Source organism: Geotrypetes seraphini, chromosome 8 (genome assembly GCF_902459505.1).
Source record: "Geotrypetes seraphini chromosome 8, aGeoSer1.1, whole genome shotgun sequence".
NCBI lineage: Eukaryota > Metazoa > Chordata > Amphibia > Gymnophiona > Dermophiidae > Geotrypetes > Geotrypetes seraphini.
In genome coordinates, this window is record NC_047091.1 from 179,093,706 (window position 1) to 179,120,443 (window position 26,738).

General features: G+C 44.7%; 2 protein-coding genes across 3 annotated transcripts in view; one reads left to right on the top strand and one right to left on the bottom strand.

The window, feature by feature from the left end:
* HORMAD2 (HORMA domain containing 2) overlaps positions 1-26,738 on the bottom strand; it is a 130,473-nt gene that overhangs the window by 95,983 nt on the left and 7,752 nt on the right. The window contains exons 2-3 of the mRNA XM_033956131.1: positions 23,769-23,843; positions 11,166-11,310 (exon numbers count right to left, since the gene is read on the bottom strand). Coding sequence (XP_033812022.1) covers positions 11,166-11,310; positions 23,769-23,819 — 196 coding nt within the window. The 5' untranslated portion in view covers positions 23,820-23,843. The remainder of the gene's footprint in view (positions 1-11,165; positions 11,311-23,768; positions 23,844-26,738) is intronic.
* The window catches only part of LOC117365590 (acyl-CoA dehydrogenase family member 11-like), a 241,193-nt gene continuing 219,058 nt past the window's right edge, over positions 4,604-26,738 (top strand). Inside the window, exon 1 of one of the 2 annotated variants that reach the window (XM_033956127.1) lies at positions 4,604-4,714. The gene's annotated coding sequence lies outside the window, so the exon portion shown is untranslated. Of the gene's footprint in view, positions 4,715-4,808; positions 4,949-26,738 lie in introns of those variants that run through there. The other variant, XM_033956129.1, reaches the window with a different exon arrangement.

The window sequence follows — 26,738 nt, forward strand, 5'->3', positions numbered from 1 at the left end:
CTGGGTCCATCGTGCCCAGCAGTCCGCTCTTGCGGCGGCCCAAGTCCTGGACCTGTGTAGTAATCCTCTATCTATACCCCTCTATCCCCTTCTCCAGCAAGAAATTGTCCAATCCTTTCTTAAACCCCGTTACCGTACTCTGCCCTATTAGCTATTGTGGAAGAAGCCACCAGTCCGTGCTTACTTGAGCTTTCAGAGTCCAAGGTAGACAGGCCTGTAAGGCATCCTGGTGAGAGAGCAAAGCATACTGAAGAGGACGCGTGTGTGCCCTCATCCAAGGAACCACATCCAGAGTGGCAACTATCGATTCCGGAACTTGAAGATAATCCCATGCCCAGGTAGTCCAGCGAATGTGTGGGAATCAAAACAGAGGACCTGAAAGTGGCATCTTTCCTGGCTGCTATGCCTACTCTATAGAAGCTGGTAAAGGTATGAAGGGTAGACGATGTAACTGCTCTACAGATTTCCTCGGATGAAACTGTCCCGAGTCTTCACACATGAGGTAGCAACTCCTCTGGGGGAATGTGCTTTCAATGCAATCGGTGGCTGTCTACCGCAGTCCACATATGAGGAGGTAATGGCTATTTTAATCCATCTGAAAATTGAATCCTTAGACACCGGCCTCCCTTTCTTAGCATGACTAGTCAGAGCAAAAAGGTGATCCAATATGCGAAACTCATTGGTTTCAAGTTTATTTAAAATTTCTTATACCGCCCAATCAACCTTCTAGGCGGTGTACAAATTCATAAAAACATAAAACATACTTTAACTAAAATACAAGTTTAAGTTGACATTGCATCACCAAACAATAACAATAACTTTTGAAGACTTTTAAAAACAAAGACAAACAGGAACAAAAGGTATAAAGGCAAGAACTACAATATTCAAAATAAAAGAGAACAATTAAGGAAAAAACAATAGGAGGGGCTGCTATAAATAATGTTGAACTCAATAATGTTGAACTCAATTGCCCTTAAAAGGACAGTTAGGTCTCAAAGGCATCAAGAAAGAGAAATGTCTTTAGCTTCGTCTTAAAATTAATAAGAATTGATTCTTCATGTAAGTAATTTGGAATACTATTCCAGAGAGAAGGGGCAGTAACAGAGAAGATAGTAGACCTCATTGTATTTATATACTTCAGTGACGGAATAGAGAAAAGGTTATTGGCTGACGATCTTAGGGTCTTAGAAGGATTATAAGGGGTAAGAAGATTATTAATGAATTCGGGTTGATTGTTTTGTCTGGTCTTAAATGTTAACAGAAGAATTTTGTAAGTGATTCTGTGTTCCACTGGCAACCAGTGGGCTTCTTGCCAAAGGGGAGTAACATGGTCGGATTTCGTTGCATTGAATATAATCTTTACAGCGGTGTTCTATATTATCTGGAGTCTTCTTATTTCTTTTTTAGTTATGTCTTTATAAAGAGCATTACAATAGTCAATGCACGAAATCACGAGAGAATAAATCAAGATGTTCAAAGATGCAGCATCTAATAATTTGGATAATGACCTAATCATAAGTAGCCGATAAAAGAAACGTTGGACCACTGTACTGATATGAAGATGATAATTCAATTTACTATCATAAGTGACTCCAAGTAATTTGAATGAAGGTATGATTTTAATAGATTGAGACTTGAATTTAAGAGGGGTCTGCATAGAAAGTCCTTCCTTGTTGGGAAAATCATTACTTTGGACTTTTCAATGTTCAAAGAGAGCATATGTAGGTCCAACCAGGAGTTAATCTTTTCCAATTTTTGGTTTATGAACTTTATTTCTGATTGATTATTTAGATCTATCGGGTGAATTAGTTGGACATCATCTGCATAAGCAAACATTGTGAATCCGATAGATTGCCCTAATGTTAAAAGGGGGGCCAAAAAAATATTGAAAAGTAGGGGAGATAAGCTGGAACCCTGGAGATACCATAATCAGTTGTAAATGAATCGGACAATGTTCAGTTAAATACTACCTTGGAGGAACGATCTGTAAAAAAACATGAAAACCAGTCCAAGTCCTGGTCTTTGATTCTGATTTCACACAGACGAGACAGAAGAAGCTTATGATCTATCGTGTCAAATACCAATGATAGATCTAAAGAAATAAGTAAGACGGACTGGTGATGGTCGAGATGATAAAGAATTTTTGTAGTCAACCCAATAAGTGAAAGTTCTGTGAAATGATATTGACGGAATCCGGTTTGGTTTGGATGAAGCACTTTTGTTTATTCAACAAAATCTGAGATTTGGCAAAAAACTATCTTTTCTGTAAGCTTTGCCAAGAAAGGAATGTTTGAAATGGGTCGATAGTTTGAAACCTCTTGTGAACTAATTGTGTAGTCTTTGATTATGGGATGAATAATTGCTTCCTTCCATAATTTTGGAAGAGTTCCTGTACTTAAACTAGTGCAGATCAAATTTAAAATATCAGATCCAAAAAAATGAAAAAAAAAAAAAAAGTTTTAGAAAGATTGGTGGAATAGTCTCCAAGTTGGAACCTTTTATGTTTAGTTTGTTCAAAGTTCTCTGTAAATCTTGAAGAGTGGGCAGGGTAAATTTAGAACATATAGAGAGAGGGAGGTTTACAGTCTCAGATTTTTTAACGAAGTCCACTGTATAGGGAGAAGTGGAATTTATGCTGACAATACTTGATTGGGAAATGGAGCCTCTAATTTTGGGGATTTTCTTGATAAGATAAAAGGCAATTATTTAAGCTGAGGGTAGTGGGGCTGTCAATTTGGACTCTGTCCTCTGTAAAGTTAATGATTTTGTGATAGTAAATAGAGCAGAAGTGTTTTTAGCTTTTTTAATTTGTTTGGAATAGTATTCTTTTTTGATCTATTAATCTCAGATTTATAAAAATTAGCTTGTTCTTTCAAGGTACCAGAAAAGCACTTGCTTGACACCCAGCAGATGCAACATTTTATCCTTTTTCTTAGACCTCTTAGGGTGAAAAGTGGGCAGACTTCCTGATTGATGTGGAAAGCAGAGACTACTTTCGTTAAAGACGGAACCGTGCATAAGGAAAGCCCTGCTTCCATAATCTTAAGGAATGGCAATAATAACAGGTGGTCTTCACTCCCTACAGGACAGAGCTTGTAAGACTAGTTTTGCTGACATAATCACCACCAGAAAGCACAGTTACTTACCGTAACAGGTGTTATCCAGGGACAGCAGGCAGCTATTTTCACATATGGGTGACGTCACTGCCGGAGCCCGGATGCGGAAGCCTTGCAAGCAGACTTGCTTGAAGAAACTAGAAGTTTCAAGTCAGCTGCACCGCACATGCGTGCGAGTGCCTTCCTGCCCAGCGCAGGGTGTGTCTCCTCAGTTCAGATAGCTAGCAGAGAAGCCAACCAGGGGAGGTGGGTGGGTTGTGAGAATAGCTGCCTGCTGTCCCTGGATAACACCTGTTACGGTAAGTAACTGCTTTATCCCAGGACAAGCAGGCAGCCTATTCTCACATAAGGGTGACCTCCAAGCTAACTAGAATGGGATGGTGGGAGCGTTGGCAAATTAAGAAAATAAATTTTGTAATACTCTCTGGCCAAAATGGCCATCCCATCTGGAGAAAACATCCAGACAATAGTGAGAAGTGAAAGAATGAACCGAGGACCAAGTAGCAGCTCTACAAATTTCCTCAATAGGTGTACATCTGAGGAAAGCTACTGAAGCTTCCATTGCTCTGACTGGGAATAGCAGAAAGAGATACAAGCAGCCATCCAGTTGGAGATGGTACACTTAGAGATTGGATGTCCCAACTTGTTTGGATCGAAGGAGACAAAAAGTTGAGGAGCAGTTCTGTGTGGTTTGGTGCATTCCAAATAGAAGGCCAAAGCACGTTTACAGTCCAGAGTATGAAGAGCTGATTCTCCAGGATGAGAATGAGGCTTTGGAAAGAACACTGGAAGAACAATGGATTGGTTGAGATGAAATTCTGACACCACTTTAGGGAGAAATTTAGGATGAGTATGGAGGACCACCTTGTCATGATGGAAAACAATGAAAGGTGGATCAGCTACTAAAGCTTGCAGCTCACTGACTCTTCGAGCAGAAGTGAGGGCGATGAGAAACACCACTTTCCAAGTGAGATACTTCAGATGAGCTGTAGACATTGGTTCAAATGGAGGCTTCATCAATTGAGTAAGAACAACATTGAAGTCCCAAACCATTGAAGGTGGTTTGAGAGGGGGTTTGACATTTAAAAGTCCTTTCATGAATCTGGAAACCACTGGATGAGCAGAGAGGGGTTTCCCTTCAATAGGCTGATGGAAAGCTGCAATTGCACTGAGATGGACTCGGATCGATATAGATTTGAGGCAGGAGGTGGATAAGTGCAAAAGGTAATCTAAAACAGAAGATAAGGAGGAATGTTGAGGCTCCTTATCCTGAGAAAAACACCACGTAGAAAATCTAGTTCATTTTTGGTGATAGCATTGTCTAGTGATAGGCTTCCTAGAAGCCTCTAAAATGTGCTGCAGGAGTTTCTTATCATTGCCTGCTTATCACTGCCTGCTTACAGGATTTAACCACAACTGCTCTGTTCATAGCCTTTCATCCAGGTACTGAGCCTGCCTGCTAGCTGAATCAGCTGACCGCTGTCATTAGCAGCAGCTGCCCTTAAAATCAACAGCCTGCAGCTACTCTCCACCCTGCTCATTGCCTTTTACAGCCCTTGGTGTGTGAATCCTGCTCTTCCTTAAGCTGTTATCTTCAGGTCAGTCTAATTCTATCTCAGAGAAGGACTTTGAACTTTTCATCTCAAGATTGTGCTGCAGGAGTTTCTTATCATTGCCTGCTTATCACTGCCTGCTTACAGGATTTAACCAAAACGCTCTGTTCATAATAAGAATAACAACAATAATAACTTTATTTTTTCTATACCGCCATAATCTTGCAACTTCTAGGCGGTTTACAGTGAAAGAGAGCTGTACAATCAGCGAATTACAAGGTGAGAACAGGTAGGAAGTCACTGAGTAATCAGTGTTTACAGGTTACAAATAGGTTACAGTATAATCTTAAGCATTTTACATCAAAGGGACTGGATGGTCAGCGAATTACAGAATACAGGTGGTGAGGAAGACACTGAATAGTCAAGAGAAGAACAGAATACATTTGTGAAGAAGTGTAGTATCAACATAAAGAGAGAGGTTTTGTCTGGCTGGGAAATAAATCTATTGAATAGAGCGGTCTTGATTTCTTTCCGAAAGGTGCCATAGGTCTTGCCTGGCTCTGTCGGTGAAGTTGCCTAGCCAGGTTTGCTGTCTGGAAGCTTGAAACTTAAAAGTTCTATCCAGAAAGGTTCTGTATTTGCAACCTATGATCTTCGGGTAGGCAAAGAGGTTGCGATTTCTGGTTGTCCTTGTGGGGGTGTAAAGTTTGAAGTGAGGTAATAGGTAAGTTGGGGCCATTCCCCACACCAGTTTTTAGCAAAATCAGAAAAACTTGAATAAAGTCCATGCCTCAAGTGGCAACCAGTGCAGCAGTTTGTAGTAGGGACTAATGTGGTCACTTTTCTTTAGTCCGAATATTAGTTGGACGGCCGTGTTTTGCACTATCCTTAATTTTCTCAAAGTGCACGTGTGCCTTAGCTCGCGCCTTTGCGAAGCGACTGGAAGAAGCAATCGAGGAAAACCGTCTTTAAAGATAAGACTTATTAATATCAGCTTATTGAAGGGTGTTTTACAAAGTATTTTAGGGGTTAGCTGAATTATTAGATTGTTGTTTTTAGAAGTTTCTAGAAGTTTTTATTTCATTTTATTTAATCATTGTGGTAAAATGGTTTAGATGTTATACTTCATATTTGTCTTTGTATTTCTTTCTGTATGCCTTTGTATTATTTTGCAAAAGATAATAAAAATTTTGAACTTAAAAAAAGAAGTTGGGTTGGTGCAATGGTTAAATCTGATTTAATCCCTGTTTATGTTACTTGGAATCGACCTGTAAGTCTCGGGCCTCTTTTTAGAGCCCCAAGGTGTTTATATAGTTATACTGAATCAGGGCCGTGGCATATAGCGGTTTTCATTTCACTATGCCATATGCCTAAAAAACAAAAACATAGACCTAAAAGTTTAAAATTTATTGAGAGATCAACTCTATCATATGGAGCAGAATTCTCCAATTTAAGGTGTACATATTTGAATATACGGTCTATTAGAAATAAAACAATTTTGATACGAGGCTGGTTGGAGGAAACAAAGCCAGATATTACATTACTCACAGAAACATGGATGATTTCTGATAATGATGTGATCATAAATGATTTTTTACTGCAGGTTTATAAAATAATTTCATTAGCTAGAAGTACTAACAGAGGTGGGGGTCTGGCAATAATATTGAAAGATCAATTTGATTTTAAAGTAATGGATTCTATATCAACTTCCAATTGCAAATTTTTAACTTGTAGATTGTCTCAGGAATCATTGGATGAATTTTTAATAGTTACTTTGTTTTATATTCCCCCAAAAAATGGAATCTATTGAGAGAAGATTTTTATGAATTTGTTTTATCAAGTTCAACGTTAGGACCATATCACCTCTTGTTGGGTGATATAAATATTCATATGGACCAGGTAAATACAGATACAGATGATTTATTTTCTTTTTTAAAGAGTTTGGATTTTATATTACCAAAACAGGAAAAAACACATGTGAAAGGCCACCATTTAGATCTGGTGACATTTTCTATAAAAACTGATTCAAATATTAAAATTGATTTAGAAAAGGTAACATGGACTGATACAGTTTGGTCAGATAACCGTTTATGTAATTTTTATTTAAAATGGCAAAAAACAGGGTAAAGTAAGTAATAATTTAAGGCTTAGGAATAAGAAGATAGAAGTTATGGGAAGGGGTAAGATAGACCATGTAGAATTTTGGTCACACTACGAATTGAGAAATATAGAGGGACAACAAGAAAATTTTTTATCTTATTGGGAAAATTTAAGCAATCATATTTTAGATGACATAGCACCTTACAAAAAAATAGTCAGGCGAGACAAAATACATAATAATTGGTTAGATTGAGGAGTAGTGGCTCGTGGTCAGCAGGGGATGATGTTTATGGGACGATAATGGAATGGATGTCAGAACATGATAAGTGCAGTATTTTTGTGGAGTTTTTCTACAAAAGCGCCTGTTTTTCTATGATTCTGGGGAGGCACTGCTTATGTTCTTATGATACAAGCATATGTGTCAGTTAGGGCCATGCCCAAATAGAAGCGTACGAAAAACGGGTGAATAAAAATCTGAATAATATGTAACTAAAGCCAGAAAAACACACTATAGATTAATATAAGGGAAAGAATGGTGTTTTTTTATGGACTTTGCTGTTGGGTCAGATCAGAAAGGAAACCAAAGGAATCCATTTTGGGTTCTCTGTTTTTACTATATCTGTTCTGTCTTTGGACACCATTTTGTGCCAGTGACTAGTTTCTGTCTTCTTTGTCCTTTGTTTAGTTTTCCCGCTCCCAGCAGCGTGGTGTTAATTAATACCACACGTGCTTGCTTTAGCATGGTAAAGAAAGATAACGTGTCCCAAACTAAGATACAGGAATTAAATATAGTTTTGAATGAATGGATATATGGAAGGCTTGGCCAAGCAAAGTATACATGAATAAATATGACTGGAGTGTGTGTATGACTGTGTATTTGAACAAAAGAATATTATATATATTTGCACCTAAAGAAATCCTACAGCAACATCTGGAAGTAATTAAGTCAGAGACTCCTGCTCTTTGTGTGTGAGACTGTCAGCTTAGGAGGAGAGGGGGACCAGCCCTTCCTCCTCCAGGCTAGGGTTTGTGTGCAGAATCCATAGCCTGTCAGCTTTTTTCCTCCAAGGTTGAGAACTTCTCAGCACCCTGTTAATAATTGTAGATTCTCTTGCATATGTTATAATGTTAATTCAGAAATCAAAAATAATTTTCTAAAACTTTGTCTAACTTTGAAACGTGGAGGAATTTTTTTCTTTGTCCAACTTTTAAGACCACTTCTTTTGTGAATTGTTATTGGTTGTTATACTGATGATGTCACAATAAGCCAAAAGTATATAATAGAATGACCGGAGACATTAAGATGAGCTCGTTATGAGAAGGCCAGCATTTGGCAACTATAACGATCTCCCATTAGCGCAACTTAAGCAATTATGCTTGATTCTTTTGATCTCATAATGGAAAAATAGAAACAATAACTCAATAAATCTTAATTAATTTTTAAAACCTTGCGCTGGTGTCATTTTGCATATTTTATTATTTTTCAAACCTAAGCTTTCAAGAGGCGTCGATGTCCCTTGCTCAAGATGCAGAATTATTAGAACTAAAAAGGGCACTCAGACAGATGGAGAAGATTTGGTTGAAATCAGGTAAAGTAGAAGATAGAACTAATTGGAGAATGAAACTTAGAGAATATAAAAATATGATTACGGAAAAGCGTAGTAGATATTATAAGGAAAAGATAGGAGACGTAAAGGTAAATAGTAGAGAGCTTTTTAAACTGGTTCATTGCCCGCACAAGGAATATTAGCTAAGCGATCCTGAAGATTAGGGTCCATGTCAATGGTACGAAGCCAGGCAAGGAGACACATGGCTACAGAGCAAGCAGCTGCCCGGGCAGATAACTCGAAGGTATCATAAGATGACTGGAGAAGATGTAATCAGAGCTGTGATAAAGAAGCAAGGACTTCTTGAAATTCAAAATGCATTTGAGTATCCAAATAAGTCAAGAATTTTGGTAATAAAGAAATGAGGAACTCAAAATAAGTAATAAAATGAAAATTATAATTGAGGACTTTAGAGGACATCATGGCATTTTGATAACTGCTACGTCCGAATTTGTCCATAGTTTTCCCTTTCCTTCCAGGAGGAACGGTGGCATAAACCTTGGAAGGATGGGACCTCTTCAAGGAGGACTCGACTAGCAGGGACTGATGAGATAACTGTGAGTTGTCAAACCCTTTGCGATGTACAGTTTTATACCTAGAGTCCAATTTGCCTGGAACAGCCGGTATGGTATAAGGGGTCTCCAGGCATCGACCAAAAGTCTGAGACAAAAGCTTGTGAAGAGGAAGCTTAAGAGACTCTGCCGGAGGTTGAGGGAGATGCATGACTTCGAGGTACTCCTTAGAGTATTTGGAACCAGCATCTAATTGAAGATCCAAGTCAACAGCCATCTGACGAAGAAAAGATGAGAAAGATAGCTGATCCGCCAATGCTTTGCCTCGAGAAGGACTCGAGGACATCGAAGCTGCCTGGGTCGAAGATGAAGCTTCGGCAGGAAAAAAGGCATCAAAAGAATATGGAGACTTGGACGAAGCAATCGAAACCGCTGCATCCTCAAGGTTCGGAAATGGAGACCTCGAGCGAGGAGTCGGCGGTCTAGTCGAAGTAAGAGTAGAGCAAGGCTTAGTTGAACAGGGACGTTCTTTAGAAGAACTATGCCTGGAAGTATGCCTCGGTGAAGGCCTCAATTGTTGATGAGAATGGTACTTGAAAGCAGATCTCGAAGATCGAGGAGACTTCTCCGAGGTGATGCAGCCGATGCCACCAAAGAATGGATAGCACTGGAGGCTGTAGAGCGAAGCTCCAGAGGCTTGATGGAGGAACCTCGATGCACTCCCAAAGACTCTGCTCCTTGTATAGAGTGTGAGGATTCCTGCCAAGGCACTTGCAAAGATTCGGCTCCTTGCTTCACGTGCTTGGATACCAGACCAGACACTCGCAGAGACTCTGCTCCCTGCAAAGAGTGTGTAAGTTCAGACTGAGGCAAAGGAAGCGGCTCGACCTCGCGGGAGTCTGCTGAATGCCCAGGCTGGATGAGAGGGAGAAGCTTCGGTCCCATATTAGTAAGGAATTGAATGAATTGCTACTCCAACATGGTCTGGAAAGAAGCCGGCAAGGATGGATCCGCGGCTGAAACCGGACCACCTGCTTTGGCTGGAGGTTTCACCGAGGCAGTTTAAATGTGCTTCAACTTGGAAGTCTTAGGCACTTTAAGCACCACCGCTGGAACTTTCTGCTGAGCTATCTGACCTGAGGAAACAGGGGAAGATACAGCAGGTGTCGTCGAAGAGAGAGCCGCTGCAAACGATGAAGGTCTGATGAGGCTCGAGGTGGAAGCAGTAAAAGCAGGAGGAGTCTAGGTCGAAGATGAGGCTGAGGGCTCCTTCGATGTCAAGGGATCAGAGGAAGAATCCATCCCAAACAGCTTCTCCAACAAAAGATGACGACGTTTAAGGGCTAGAGGTTGAAGAGTAGCACAGCGCTCGCACGACTTTGGGTGTTGTTCTGGCCCAAGGCACTTGAGGCACCGACAGTGTGGATCCGTAAGGGAAATCGCACGTTGGCACTGGCTACACTTCTTGAAGCCCGTGACAGGCCGTGACATAGGAGGAAAAATAGCCGCCCCAAGATCGAAGCCCTTGGGCTGCGGCCGAGCGGCCTGTCCCGGCAAACGGACGTAAGATTGAATTTTTTTTTTTTTTCAAACGAGAAATAAAAGAACAGCGATTCATGAAGAAAAAAATACAAACCGCGGTTCAGAGAAGGCACGAAGTAACGAAGTTAAACGCAGAGTCAAAGACAGACTTCTCGGCTCCGCGGAAAACTGAGAACTGAGGAGACGCACCCTGCGCTGGGCGGGAAGGCACACGCGCATGCGCGGTGTGGACGACTCGAAACTTTGAGTTTCTTCAACTTGTGAGCTTCTGCATCCAGGCTCCGCTGATGACGTCACCCATATGTGAGAATAGGCTGCCTTGTCCTGGGATAATAAAGATTCTAGGCATGTTCTTTGACACTAAACTTTTTTGCAATGAATTGCCATGAGGACTTGGTTTCATTATGGACTAGTTTTATGTTGTTTTTCCTTCTTCTGTGAATGGAACAGAGCCCTGACGTACAGTTTTAATAAATGTTATTTTTCATTGTCTACAATTACTGTGTGGTTCTGTTTTACTTGGGCTCCAGGTCTGCCTCATTTAGGTTACCACAGCCCTATAACACAGTAAAACCATTAACATAATGGCTCTCAAATCTTAAGCTAGTGTCTCTGTAAAAAATTGGTCAGTTAGGGAGGCAAATGCTGCTAATAAGTTATTATTCACAGAATTTGTGCAGATAGTCAATAGAGCAGTCAATAAAATAGAAACATGCAGAAATGTTAGTATCTTACTATCTAAATAACGTGTTCCATAAGAGCTCTCTGGGAACAGTCCTCGTAGGTATGTTATACAGGAGACAGAAATGGCTAACAGCCTCTTTACCAATCCTAGAGACTCTTGTTCACTGGTAATAGTATCTGGAAAAAATACTGCTGCCTAAAAGAGAAAAACAAACATACAGTAATTCTGTTCAACATATCAGTGCATAGACTTGCAAGGAAAAGTGAAGAATTTTATTAAGGGGTCCTTTTATCAAGCCGCGCTAGCGGGGTTAGCGTGTCGGACATTTCATCACGCTCCAACCCCTGCAGCCGGCTAAAAAACTAACGCCTGCTCAATGCAGGCGTTAGCAGCTAGCGCGGCAGGTGGTTTAACGTGCGTTAAACCCCCCCTACCGCAGCTTGATAAAAGGACCCCTAAGACCTTGAAGAACATATTTTTTAATATGCTTCTGAGACATTCCTTAGGCATGTCCCAAATCATGTAATTTTATTGGGGGAAGGGGAAGTTAGGGGAAAGAAATACAATTTTGAAAAATCACATGCACCCACACTAGAGTAAAAGCAACATTTTGTAGGTATTTTTCCTGTACCTTGTCTTTGGCTGTTGTGGCAAACCCCACTAATAACTAAGTATCAGGTTTGTTGTGCTATTGATTGTTCATTATTTATTCCAAAAAGCACAGTTACTTACCGTAACAGGTGTTATCCAGGGACAGCAGGCAGATATTCTCACATGTGGGTGACGTCATCCACGGAGCCCCAGCGCGGACAGCTTTTCAAGCAAACTTGATTGAAGTTTCAAGTTTGCACACTGCACCACGCATGTGTGTGCCTTCCTGATCCACTAGAGGGCGCATACCCTCCTCATGGTCCTCAGTTCAGATAGCTAGCAAAGAAGCCAACCTCGGGGAGGCGGGCGGGTTGTGAGAATATCTGCCTGCTGTCCCTGGATAACACCTGTTACGGTAAGTAACTGTGCTTTATCCCAGGACAAGCAGGCAGCATATTCTCACATGTGGGTGACCTCCAAGCTAACCAAAAAGGGACGGAGGGAAGTTGGCAATACAAGAAAACAGATTACGCAAAACCGACTGGCCAAACCGGCCGTCGCTCCTGGACAGAGTATCCAGGCAGTAGTGGGAGGTGAAAGTATGAACCGAAGACCAAGTGGCAGCCTTGCAAATCTCCTCGATAGGCGTCGACCTGAGGAAAGCTACCGAAGCCGCCATCGCTCGGACTTTATGTCCCGTGACTCGACATTGCAGCGCGAGACCAGCCTGAGCGTAGCAAAAGGAAAAACAAGCAGCCAACCAGTTGGACAAGGTGCGCTTGGAAGCTGGGCGTCCCAACCAATTAGGGTCGAAGGACAAAAAGAATAGAGGAACCGTCCAAGGAGACTGAGTGCGTTGAAGACAAAAAGCCAACGCCCTCTTACAGTCAATTGTGTGAAGCGCCACCTCGCTAGGAGGCGAGTGGGGCTTCGGAAAAAAGACCGGAAGAACAATGGAAAGATCGAAAGGAAAGTCCAAAACCACCCTGGACAAGAACTGGGGTTGAGTACGCAGGACCACCGTGTCATGATGAAATACAGGAAAAGACGGGTCCGCAACCCGAGCTTGCAGCTCACTGACTCTGCGAGCAGACGTGAGAGCAACCAGGAATACCACCTGCCAGGTGAAGTAATTCAAAAGAACTTCATCAATGGAATCAAATGGAGGTATCACCAATTGAGCCAGGAACACACAAAGATCCCAAACCACCAGAGGGGCTTTGAGCGGAGGATGTACAATGAAGAGATCCCTCATAAAACGGGAAACCGTCGGGTGGACGGAGAGCAGCGTCCCATTCAGCGGCCGATGAAAGGCAGCAAAAGCACAGAGGTGGACTCGAATAGATGTAGATTTGAGACCAGACCGAGACAAGTGCAACAGAAAATCCAGCATTGAAGGCAAGGAGGCAGAGAGCGAATCCATGCGGTGCTCAGCACACCACTCAGCAAATCAGGACCATATCTGGGAAAAGCATTGCCGAGTGGAGATCTTTCGAGAGGCCTCGAGAACACCCCCACCGACTGAGAGAAACAGAAGGAGGGAGGCACGTTGCGAGGAATCAAGCTGATAAGTGTAGAGACTGCAAATTGGAATGCAACAGAAACCGCAACACTGAGACAGCAGAGACGGGAACATAGGTAGAAGCTGAGTCTCCCTGACACGCTGGAGGAGCAGGGAGAACCATGGCCGCCAGGGCCACAGAGGAGCCATCAAGATCCTGGTGGCGCAGACCGACAGGAGGTGTATCAAAGACCCGAGAATCAGAGTAAAGGGAGGGAACGCATAGAGGAACCTGCCCATTCCATCGAGAAGGAAAGCATCCACCTCGATGCGAACCCAGGAGAACATCCTCGAGCAATATCGAGGCAACCAGTGAGTGAGGAGCGAAGCGAACAGAACTACCTGTTGGGTTCCCCACCGAACAACCACATGCCGCAGAGTCTGAGAATGGAGCAACCATTCATGCGGCCGAAAAGGGCGACTCAACGTGTCCAACAGACAATGCTGCACGCCCCGGAAAAACACCGCCCGAAGAAAGAAGCAGTGGTGTAACGTCCCCTGCCAATGACGAAGGGCTTTCCTGCAAAGTAACAGGGAACCTGTACACCCTGGCTTGGTCACAGAAACATCGCCACCGAGATGTCGGGACGCACCAGGACCCCGCAATCTTGCAACCAATAACGAAAATCCACCACGGCATTGTAAATGGCCCGGAGCTCCAGCAGATTGATGCGGCTGCGACAGTCTGCACCCGACCAAGGACCCTGAGTCCGAAGGCCGTCGAGGTGCACCCCTAAGCCAATGCCGAGGAGTCCATCGGCAGAACCTTCTGATGCGGGGATACGAAGAGGTGGCCCACCAACGAAACAAGCGTGTCCAGGAGGGAGGCACCACAATGTGCTGGGAAGCGGGATCCCGATCCTGCCATCACTGAGATGCTCGGGTCCAGCGGGGAACACGAAGATGAAACCAGGCGAACAGCGGGACATCCACCGTGGAGACCCCTGATCCAAAAAGGATCAGCATCAGCTCAGCCGAGGCCGAAGACCGCTGATACACCAGCTGACTCAAGCGCCGACAGGCAGCCTGCCGAGGCAGAGGCAGAAAAGACCGGAGGTGGACCGAGGGGCCACCTTCCGGCATAAACAAACAAGGGCCTCCCCCTGAGGCGGAGACAAGAAGGAGCGCAGACAAACTGGGTCCAGGTCCGCCCCGACGGACTCCCGAGACTGGGGCAGGCAGAGTCTGACCCACTCCCGTACTAGAAACTAGTGCAGGTCACGAAGGGCCAGGACCAGACGCAGATGGGAGGATGGGAATGCCCAACCGACAGAAGAGAGGCAATACTCCCGGTGCGTAGACACGGAGACACTCCTCCCGAAGGGAGGGGAGGAATCCCCAGAAGGGGAGCAGCCCAGAGGCTATGCGAGAATAGTCAAAAAGACGGCCAGGAGTCGCCGAAGCCGGCGGCTGAACCCTAACCCGGCGCTGCTGCAGCTATTTCGGCTGCTGCGAATGAGGCCGAGATAACACAAGAAAGGTATCCAGAGGGCCCCTCCGGAGAAGGAGTCCAAACCATCCAGGCAGACGGGATTTAGCTGAAGGCGTCCCGATAGGCGAAGGACCGGTCGCGGTCTGAGAGGCGGTTAGTGGCCACCGCAAGAGAGGCCTCAAGAAGCGCAGAACTCACGCAAGTAAAAGCGGCGAGACGACCCTGGAGGTTCGGATCCTCAGCCACACTCTGCGCCAAGCGAGATGACGCATGGCGGGAGCAATAGAGCCGGAGCAGGGAGGGAGTCTCCTCCGGGAAACCAAACTCCGCACTACAAGATTCCGTCACGGCTGCCCGGAATGAACCGAAGAGAAAGCGGGGAAGCCTCTCGAACAGGAGCTGGAGACGCCGAGGCGCAAACCCGCAGTCGACGCCGAGGCCCAAAACCTCAGCCGCTGCCGAGGTAAAACGGCCCAAGTGACGTCAAGTCACAAAGCTTCCGTCGACGGCACGAAGCCTCGGCAACGACGAGGCACCGAGCTCCCGCCGACGATGAGGCCCCCAGCCTCAGTCGACGTCGAGGCACAAGCCTCAGGCGACGTCAAAGCACCAGCGTCAAGTGACGCGGAGCACACGGCCGCAGCCGACGTTGAAGGTACAAAGCATCCGCCGAGACACACAGCCTCAGTCAACATCGAGACCCACAGCCCCAGTCGACATTGAGGCAGAAAATCAAAGCACAAAGCCTTAGACGACGTCGAGGCACCCAGACGCATACTACGTCGAGGCACAAGGCCTCAGGCGGTGGTGAGGCACCAAGCCGCAGTCGACGTCGAGGCACAAAGCCTCAGTCGAGGCACCAAGCCCCAGTCGACGTCGAGGCACCAAGCCCCAGTCAACGTCGAGGCACCAAGCCCCCAGTCGACGTCGGGGCACGAAACCTCCGTCGACGTCGAGGTACGAAGCCTCCGTCGAGGCACGAAGCCTCAGTCGACGTCGAGGCACGAAACCTCCGTCGACGTCGAGGCACGAAACCTCCGTCGACGTCGAGGCACGAAGCCTCAGTCGACTTCGAGGCACGAAGTCTCAGTCGACGCCGAGGCACAAAGCCCCCGTCGAGGTCGAGGCACGAAGCCTCCGTCGAGGTCGAGGCACGAAGCCTCCGTCGAGGCACCAAGCCTCCGTCGAGGCACCAAGCCTCCGTCGAGGCACCAAGCCTCCGTCGAGGCACGAAGCCTCAGCCGAGGCACGAAGCCTCCGTCGAGGCACGAAGCCTCCGTCGAGGCACGAAGCCTCAGTCGACGCCGAGGCACGAAGCCTCAGTCGACGTCGAAGCAGGAAGCCTCCGTCGACGTCGAGGCACACAGCCTCCATCGAGGCACGAAGCCTCCGTCGAGGCACCAAACCTCCGTCGAGGCACCAAGCCTCCGTCGAGGCACGAAGCCTCAGTCGACGCCGAGGCACACAGCCTCCGTCGAGGCACCAAACCTCCGTCGAGGCACCAAGCCTCCGTCGAGGCACGAAGCCTCAGTCGACGCCGAGGCACACAGCCTCCGTCGAGGCACGAAGCCTCCGTCGAGGCACCAAGCCTCCGTCGAGGCACCAAGCCTCAGTCGACGCCGAGGCACGAAGCCTCCGTCGAGGCACGAAGCCTCAGTCGACGTCGAGGCAGGAAGTCTCAGTCGACGCCGAGGCAGGACGCCTCAGTCGACGCCGAGGCACGAAGCCTCATTCGACGTCGAGGCACGAAGCTCCAGTCGACGTCGAGGCACGAAGCTCCAGTCGACGTCGAGGCACATCGAGGGTCAGAAGTCGGCACCGTACCAATGAAACTAGTAATAAAGGTGCAGCAGTGCACTCCATAAGGGCAACCTCGATATGAGTATTCCCATGAAAGGAGGCACGCTTTGAAGGTCTCGTAGAGGCGGGCACGACTGCACTCGATGCCTGGAATGCCTGAGACTCAGCCGATGGCATTACCGAGGTAACGCAGCTAGAAGACAAAAAGAAAGAAAGAAGACTTACCAGGGATCGAAGCTACACAGTCCGATTCCAACGACGGAAAAAGGGTCCCGGCCATCCTGCTCACACGAGGTGAGCCCAGAGAGAGGCCAGGGAAGAAGAAAATACAGCTGCAGCCAAATGAGGCCTAGCCGCATGGCTGAGGCCCAAGAAGGGCCTGCCGGGTAGAAACACAATAAAAAGTCCTTTTTTTTTTTTTTTTTTGAAAACAAAGAAATACACGATCAAGCAACAAACGCACAGCGACTCCCTAACAAAAGAAAGAAGCCGCGGTGCTAGAAAGGCACTTAGAAGAACGGAGAGAAGAGAGACAGGGCTTCCTGGCTCCGCGGAAAACTAAGAACTGAGGACCATGAGGAGGGTATGCGCCCTCTAGTGGATCAGGAAGGCACACACATGCGTGGTGCAGTGTGCAAACTTGAAACTTCAATCAAGTTTGCTTGAAAAGCTGTCCGCGCTGGGGCTCCGTGGATGACGTCACCCACATGTGAGAATATGCTGCCTGCTTGTCCTGGGATAATAAAGAGTATGAATTTGAACTTTAGTATGCAACCAGGCAGATCCTAAACAAATCTGGGCATAAATATATGGTTGGCTATAAAATAATTTATACTCATGTATCCAATAATAACCACTTGATAATATACTTTGTATCACACTGAGGCCTCAGATTCGGAGCATACGCGAAGTCCTATCACGGACTAGACGATCAGCGTATTCCAGGCTCCATACTCCATACTCCATAAAATAAGCCAGGTGTATACCTGGCAGGGCCTCCGCATGTGCGGATCGCCGGACTTGATGGACCGAAGGTCTGATCCGGAGATGGCGCTTCTTATGTTCTTAATATGAATTACCGGTATTTTTTGAATTCTTTAACAGAAAACTGTGTAAGCACATCTTTAATGATAAGACATAATTCTAAAAACTACAGGGAAATTCCGCATTCCCCATCCCCCAGGAGTCTCTTCCTGACATCATCTAGATTATGGATCTAAAAACTTTCAAATGCAATTATCTGGTAGGTTTTCCCTTGTTTTATATACCCCTCTCAACTTACTTAGTGTAGTCATTGCAGCAACATTCCTCATCCAGGTATCACACATTAGGCTCCTTCTGGAATCCTATATTCCTGGGCAAGTGGGTAGTCAATCCCATCTCCCAATATCTCTTGTAGGAAGCTTCATTTACATATTTTTGATCCTCCTCTCTTACCTCAGGACTGCTCTCTGACTTTTTTCCCGGGTTGTTTTATTATCAAAATCGCTCCCATGGTGGCCATCTTGAATTTTCCCGATTTGAAATAAAAGCTTTTTTTCTGCTTCAAAACAATTTGTTTTCACAAGATAACAAGTCAGATAGATGCCTCAGGGCAGGATACCTCACATTCATGTCCCTTTGCAGCAGATGGCTGTCTGGTGAGCATCCACCATGGAACAAAACACTATAGAACAAGACCTACTTTTGCTAGAACAATGGTCCAGTACTTGGCAACTAAACTTCAATGCCAAAAAATGTAAGGTGATGCATCTTGGCAGCGGGAATCCTTGCACTACATATACCCTAAATGGAGAAAACTTAACAAAAACTGAAATAGAAAGGGACTTGGGAGTAATCATCCGTGAAGACATGAAGGCTGCAAATCAAGTGGAGAAAGCCTCAACAAAGGCTAGACAAATGCTTGACTGCATCAGAAGAAGCTTTATCAGCCGAAAACCCGAAGTTATAATGCCATTATACAGTTCCATGGTGAGACCACACCTGGAGTACTGTGTCCAGTTTTGGAGGCCATATTACCAAAAGGATGTGAAGAGAATTGAGTCAGTTCAGAGAATGGCCACAAGGATGGTCTCAGGACTTAAAGATCTTTCATATGAAAATCGTCTGAGCAGTCTGCGCTTATACTTGCTCGAGGAGCGCAGAGAAAGGGGGGACATGATAGAAACTTTAAAGTACATAACGGGCTGCATCGAGGAGGAGGAGGAAATTTTACTTTTACGGGTCCCATAGTGACAAGAGGACATCCGCTAAAACTTAGGGGAGGAAGATTTCATGGGGACACCAGGAAATACTTCTTTACTGAGAGGGTGATTGATAGATGGAATGGTCTTCCACATCAGGTAGTCGAGGCTAGTAGCACGCTCGACTTCAAGAGACGATGGGACAAACATGTGGGGTCACTATAGAGGTATGATAGAGGATATTTTCTCGAGGGTCGAAGGGGTCATGATTAGGGCAGACATTTTGGGCCATCGGCCCTTTTCTTCTGTCATATTCTATGTTTCTATAATGCCAGGCTGAGGGAATCAGAAGCACTAGGAGATCTGTGATCTGTTTCCGGAGATTTTGGGTGCGTGGCTTGGGAAGAAAAAACACAGCCCTGCACCGTGCTAAACTGACTACCCATATATTCTGATTGGGCATTAGCTGGCTCTTCTTGAAGTTGACAATCCAGCCTATTTGCTGTAGAAGAACCCTTACTGCCTGCACTGCCTGCTCATGTTCCGGCATGGATGGAGCCCTGATCAGCCATTCATTCAGATAGGGGTGTACTTGGACTCCCACTCTGCGGAGGTGAACAGCCACTACCATCATTACTTTAGTGAAAGAGCGGGGAACTGGTCCCAGCCTGAAGGGAAGGGCTACCAATTGGAAATGCTGCTGGAGAACATGGAATTGCAGATATTTCCTGTGTACTGGGAAGATGGAAATATGAAGATAGACCTCTGTTAAATCCTGAGATGCCAGGAATTTTCCTGGAGTCACTACCACAATGACCAATTGGGCCATTTCCATTGGAAACCGTGGAATCTTATAAATCTTATAAACCCTTAGGTTTGCACCCTGTAAACTAGTTGTTTATGTTATAAAATCACGCTAGTGGTCTTTTTCATGAGTAGTTTCATATTCATTTCTATAATATGTAATGTATTAAAAAGCTCAAAAAGGTGTTTACATTAGGATGTGAACTATCCTCTAAGTGAAGATTCTCTGTACCTTTTCTAATTCTGCTATATCTTTTTTGAGATGCAGTGTCAAGAACTGCACCCAGTATTTGAAGTGTAGTCTCACCTATACAGTGATACAAAGCTATGATAACATTTTATCTTTGTTTTCCATTCCTTTCCTAATAATTTCTAACATTATATTTGCTTTCTTAGCTGCTGCTGCCAAACACTAAGTTGAGGGCTTCAATGTATACTCGATAATACTTAGATCCTTTTCCTGGTCAGTAACTCCTAACATGGAACCCTGCATGCTTTACTTTGCATTTCTTCACATTAAACATCATCTGCCATTTTGACGCCCAGTCTCACAAGGTCCTCTTGCAATTTTTGTTCACATTAAATATTATCTGCCATTTTGATGTCTAGTCTCCCAAGGTCAGGGAGAATTAAGCTGTCAACTAATTTAAAAGAAAAAAGTTGTTGGGCCCAATATTCAGCTGGCACAGCTAGCGCTATCCCTAGAAAGTCAATGATGGGTCATGTCTGGGCTCTGGCACTGAATTTCAAGGTATACAGGAGTGGCAAAAACATAATCAGCTAAGTGCAATTCAACAAATAAAGATAGGACTGACTTTTATGTAGACTTATTTATGTAGTTACCATGTCCGATTAAGTGGTGAATATTGACACTTAATCAGTCAGTCAACGTCTAACTCCGCCCCGAGAACATCCTCAAAGTAGCTGGTTTCAGGTTGGGTGATAACTGGACATCTTCAGTGGCACTATCCAATTAAATGCCAAATCCGGTTAGCCCTGGACAGGAACTTTAACTGGCTCGGAGCCTCTCCTGGCTGATTTAATCATAGTATTTAAATATCTGGCCCTTTCCTGTCAGTGCCTGGGCCAATCAGCGCTCAGGCACTGATCAGAAAGTAAGGCAATGACAGCTCAGACCTGCCAGCAAATTTTGGCCGCAAATGTGGCACAACAAGGTTAGAGAATCACTTGGCGATTATAGAGAATCACTTGGAGTGATCATTTTATTAATGACCTTGTTGTACTACATTTGCATAGCGGTATCGGAGACTACTAGAAAACTCGGAAAATACCTCGGTAAGCCATTTTGATAATCTGCTGCTAAAATACATGCATGTTAAACTGTCTGGAACCGGTTTAGCGAGCACATTAAAGGCAGATTTTAGTTTTGAGATTCTGACCCCTAAGCAGTCCTGGAGGCTGCATAGCGGCACCTTTTTATTGTAAAATTACTTTTTAATTGGTTTAAAGTTATGTGGTCAATTACCTCATCATTTGGAACCAATTAAAATAATTAAGTTAGGCGGCGGAAGGATGCCTACCACCCCTAACCTTCAGTGACCCAATGAGAATCCGGTCACTGTAAATAAAAGCAAAGTCCCCACCCTTCCTATCAAATTTTGGATTATGTATAATCTTAAAGCCTGGGAGTATAATTGTAAAAGCAACAGGCTATGGGCTAGATTCACTAAGCAAACCGATCGTGTACCGATCGGTTTGGTACTCCTTTGTGAATCTGACCCGATTCACTAACCTTCTGGCTGATCCTGTCCGCACCTGATCCGATCCACGCATGCAAATGAGGGAAATGGCATGCAAATCTAGGAAGGCAGCGATTCACCAACATTTTTCAGGCACACCGACTGGGCTGGCTGATCCAAAACCAAGCAACTGATGAGGACCGGTCGCTCACTCCTTTCCTGCTCTCTCCCGCCCTGATCTACCCTACTCTTTGCTGCCCTGCCTGCCTCGTGTGTGCAAGCAGCAAGCCTGCTAAACCATTGAGCCTGTGGGAAAAAGTGCCACCTTGACTCTCCTGCTCTCTGCCTCCCTTCCCCGCAGTGCAACCCCGCTTTAAAACCACGAGCTCACACTGCGGGGAAGGGCAACAGATAGCAGGAGAGTCAGGGCGGGTTTCATGTTCTATTCCGTAGTCTGGCAGTTCCCCACTCAGCTTTTTTAAAAGAGGCTGTAGCGAGTCCTGTCGGGAGACAAGATCGGGCCCAGCTTAGCCCTCGACAATATCTGCCTTTGCCTGCCATTACTTCCCCAACCCTTCCCCCTTTGTTTTGACCTCGCTGGTGCAGGAGAGCGGCGCATGCGGGGATCGCATGTACAGCCATCAATGATGGTCTGTGCATGCGTCGCAATCAGTTTTCAGCGATCTGTGGGATTGCTTGTGGGCGTGTTTACGATTAGGTCATTTGCAAGGGAAGCCTTTAGTGAATGGGTCACCCAGCAAGACTCGGAAACGGATCAGACAGGTAAGGGGGCTTTAGTGAATCTAGTCCTATCTAAGGGACCCTTTTACTAAAGCCTAGCATGTGCTAATGGAATTAGTGCATGCTAATTGTTAAATGATATAAAATGAGCTTCTTAGCATTTAGCATACACTAATTCTGTTAGCGTGCACCAAGTTTTAGTAAAAGGGCCTCTAAGTCAGGAAGCCAGGTATCTACTATCACTGTAAATCCAACTTAAAATCTTTAAAAATACATGCAAGGTATAGGAAAGTAAGAATTGGACAAATTCCTAACAAGTTTCTCTTAAGGAACTTTATCAAATTCCAACCAACATCATCTTAAACATGATCAAAATGTATTTGTAATCGTGTGTTATCTTAATATAATAAAATGGTAGGTCGTGCATGCGCACTAAAAAAAACGTGTTCCCTGATCTGTCGCGAAAATACGACTGCGCATGCGCGGCCCCGGCGGCGGCTTTCAAATAAAAAAAAAAAAAATTACACAGCTGCGAGACAGGAGCTGCGGCGGCGGCGGAGACTTTCAACGACGAACCCGCTCCCTCTCCTGCAGCTCAGGCACCACAGAAGCTGTGAAAACGCGCAACCCGGTCCCCGCGTCTGCCTACCCTTCCCCCCAACACAGCGCATTTGCCCCCCCCCCTTCTCAGAGAGTCCTTTGCCGCTCACCACCCTTCCCTTGCCGCTGACCCGACTACCTACCCGGCGATTTAAGCAGCAGTCTTCACATGCTGCTTCAGGCACTTCTATTGCCCTGAATTGCTCTGCCGCGTCTCTGATAATGTCATCAGGGACGTGCCAGAGTAAATCAGGGCAGTAGAAGAACACGAAGCAGCGTATGAAGACTGCTGCACAGGCTGCTTGAATGGGAGCAGGAAGAGGTGATGATGGACAGGGGGGGAAAAAGGAAGGGAGGCCTATTGTTGGACAGGGGGAGCAGGAAGAGGTGCTGATGGACAGGGGGGGGAAATGAAGGGAGGCCTACTGCTGGACAGAGGGAGCAGGAAGAGGTGCCGATGGACAGGGGGGAGGTAAAACAAAGGGAGAAGGACTGCTGCTGGATAAGGGGAGCTTGAATGGGTGGTGGTGGACAGGGGGGAAAATGAAGGGAGGCCTAATGCTGGACAGGGGGAGCAGGAAGAGGTGCTGATGGACGGGGGGGGGGGGTGGAAATGAAGGGAGACCTACTGCTGGACAGAGGGAGCAGGAAGAGGTGATGATGGACAGGGGGGGAAAAAAAGGAAGGGATGCCTATTGTTGGACAGGGGGAGCAGGAAGAGGTACTGATTGGCAGGGGGGAGGTAAAACAAAGGGAGAAGGGCTGCTGCTGGATAAGGGGAGCAGTGAAGGGGTGGTGGTGGACACAGGGGAGGTAAAAAGAAGGGAGAATGGACAGGAAAAAGTGGCTAAGGAGACAGAGAGAGAAAGAAAGAAATAAAGACAGACACACATATATTCTAGCACCAGAGGGAGGAAAATGCTGCACAGGGAAGTAGGGAGGGGGGAAATGCTGATGCACAAGGAAATGGAGGAGGAGGGAATGCTGATATGGCTACTGTTCAGGAAAGTAGACAAGGGGAGATAAATGCTGCATAGGGGGCAGAAAGAGAGACAAATAGAAAGAAAGACAAATAATAGGAGGGAGGGAGACAGAAAGAAAAGAAGAAAGACACAAGGGCAGGGAGTGAGACGAAAGAAAGAAAGACAGACAGACATATATTCTAGCACCCGTTAATGTAACGGGCTTAAAGACTAGTATTGTCATAAACTACAAACACAGGAATGTTTTCAGTTCTGTACCTTTGACTTTTTTTGCTTCGCCACAGGATGGAAGCACTGAGCAGTGGCCATGGTACTTCAAACAATTGCTATTTCCTGGAATAAGAGCACAAATTCCAGTTCAATGCTAAATGAGAACATACCGTAATTTTCAAGCTCTTTAAGTCTTGTTGACAAGGAGAACATAAAAGTACTCATGGGAATGGGCAATGATCTCACAGAAAATTCTGAAGCCAAGAATTTTGTTCAAAAAAATACATCTGTTTTAGCTAAGGGATCCTCTTATCAAGCTGCGGTAGGGGTTTAACGCGCATAATACCGCATGTTAAACCACCTGCTGCCCTAGTCGCTAATGCCTGCATTGAGCAGGCGTTAGTTTTTTAGCCGGCCGCAGGGGTTAGCGCATTATGAAATGTCCGACGTGCTAACCCCGCTAGCGCAGCTTGATAAAAGGACCCCTAAGTCTTTCATTTTGCCATTTGTTAGTGTAACACTTTCTAAGAGTACAGCTGTTGAGTTGAAGAGGACAACAATGATACAGACACAGGCAGTCCCCAGGTTAAAAATGAGTTACGTTGTTTTTAAAGCTGTTCTTAAGTCAGATTTGTATGTAACTCAGAACTTGTAGATTTTAAGATTCTTGCTGCTTACCTCTAGTTTTTAATTTGTTTTTAAGCCTTGAACTTCATGGAGGATGGAGGTATACAAATAAAAATTGTATTGTATTGCTCCCAGCTGACAAAAGGGCCAACTGTCCCTACCAGTGTTTAATCTAAGGTACAGCATGCACAATCACACACTGTTCTTAATGTGGTCATGCAACATTCCTGAATCAGTTACAGCAGGAGAAGTGTAGGAGTCTATGCCACTAGATACTGCTCAATAAAATCAAATGAAGCCACAATCGCGTTCTTAAGTACAAGCCATACTTAAATCAGGCGTCTGAAACTTGGGAACTGCCTGTATATGGCTGGGTTTTAAAATGTATCTAATATCTACATCTATTCAATCCAAAAAGTATATTTATTGTCCATTAAACTAACTCCTACACACAGAAAGTTGTTTTGCACAATTTATTATACGTCATCTGTCAACAAAACAACTCTGTATGTCCAACAGTTTGGCGCGTCCTCGTCTAGTCAAGATGTATACCATCTCCGTTCCAGTTTCAACCATTTGCATTTAAGGGTACAAAGCTCATCTAGAGAGAACCAAGGTGAGGGTTTGTGAGCGGGACATAAGATTTTTTTTTAGTAGTGCAGTTTTTCTAGGGCCTTAGCGAAGGAAAAATTCTAAATATTACTCTGCTCTGACACTGTAGTTGGAAAAAGCTGATTGATCATTCTCTTATTACTGAATCTTAACTTTTAAATGTCAGGTAAAAACCTACTTATTTAAAAAATGGATTATATTATACATATTGTAGTATTTTGTATGTCTTTTTTAAAATTGTAAATTCCCAATTGATGTTCTCTCAGGATTTCCACAGGTGGCATTGTGCTTGTTGCAGCTTTCCAGGTCTCGCTACATTTTGTCAGGTAGAAACCAATGTTTCAGCCACCATGCTGTGGCTTTCTTCAGGGTATGCTCTGAAGTCTACAGTGTGACTTTGTAAATAGTAGATTCACTGACTTGACTGGGAACAGGGCAATCCACCAATTTGAATTTTGTTGTGAAAGTCAGTTGGTCTCTTTTTCCATAGAATGGAAAAGTCTCTGGTGGGTTTAAAGATGTTCTCCCCGTGGAGCTGGGTTACATGTTCTCTCAGTGTTTCCGCAGCTGGCATTGTGCTTGTTGCAGGTTTCCGGGTCTTGCTGTGTCTAGTCAGGTAAAAAACGACATTTCAGGAATCATGCTGTGGCTTTCTTCAGGGTACATTAGATAGATTGTGAGCCCACCAGGACAAACAGGGAAAATGCTTGAGTACCTGAATAAATTCATGTAAACCGTTCTGAGCTCCTGTAAACCATTCTGAGCTCCCCTGGGAGAACGGTATAGAAAATTGAATAAATAAATATGCTGTGAGGTCCACAGGGGAGAACATTTTTATCCCCACCAGAGACTTTTCCATTCTATGGAAAAAGAGACCAACTGACTTTTCCACCAAAATTCAAATTTCTGACCAACTGACTTTCCCGCCAAAATTCAAATTGGGGGACTGCCCTGTTCCCAATCAGGTCATTGAACCAACTATTTACCAAGTCAAACTGCAGATTTCAGAGCATACCCTGAAGAAAGCCATAGCATGGTGGATGAAAGTTGGTTTCTACCTGACAAGACCCAATTGATGTATTGGTAATCCACTCAGAACTTGTTGATTGTTGCAGTATACAAATAAAAGATTATTATTATAATTTTCATCCACTTGTGATTAGTCCAAGGTCTCTAGGAAATTCTCAGCAGTCAGCTTTTTCACGTCTCTGACTTCCACACTTTGGAAGGCACAGTTTGTTTCAGGTGGTCACTTAAGAGAAAAAGTGATTAGAAAGTAGTCTGGCTATGACAGAGGTATTACTTCAATAACTCTATTCCAGTGTATATAATGGGTGTGCATTCATACTGTGTATGTTGCCAGTTGTCAGAGATTTTTATGAATGTTATTATTTATCATTTATTTGTCCTATGCTAACATTTTAATATTTATTTATCTGTCTTATGATATTTTTACTATTTTATTTTAGAATTCAACATAATATTCAATCATATACTTGAAAAATAAGTTACAACAAGACATAAATACATAGCGAAACCCCTTAATACACAAAATAAATATCATTCATTAGTCCACAATATTGTGGAGTCAAGCAGGAAACATACACTTAGAAAAAAAAGAAAGAAAACTCTAACTACAAAGCAGATTACATTACATTACATTACATTAGTGATTTCTATTCCGCTTGTGCCTTGCGGTTCTAAGCGGATTACATGTTAGAAGACTGGACATTTCCAGTAGCATTGCAGTACATATAAACAAGAATGCGTTAAGTTACA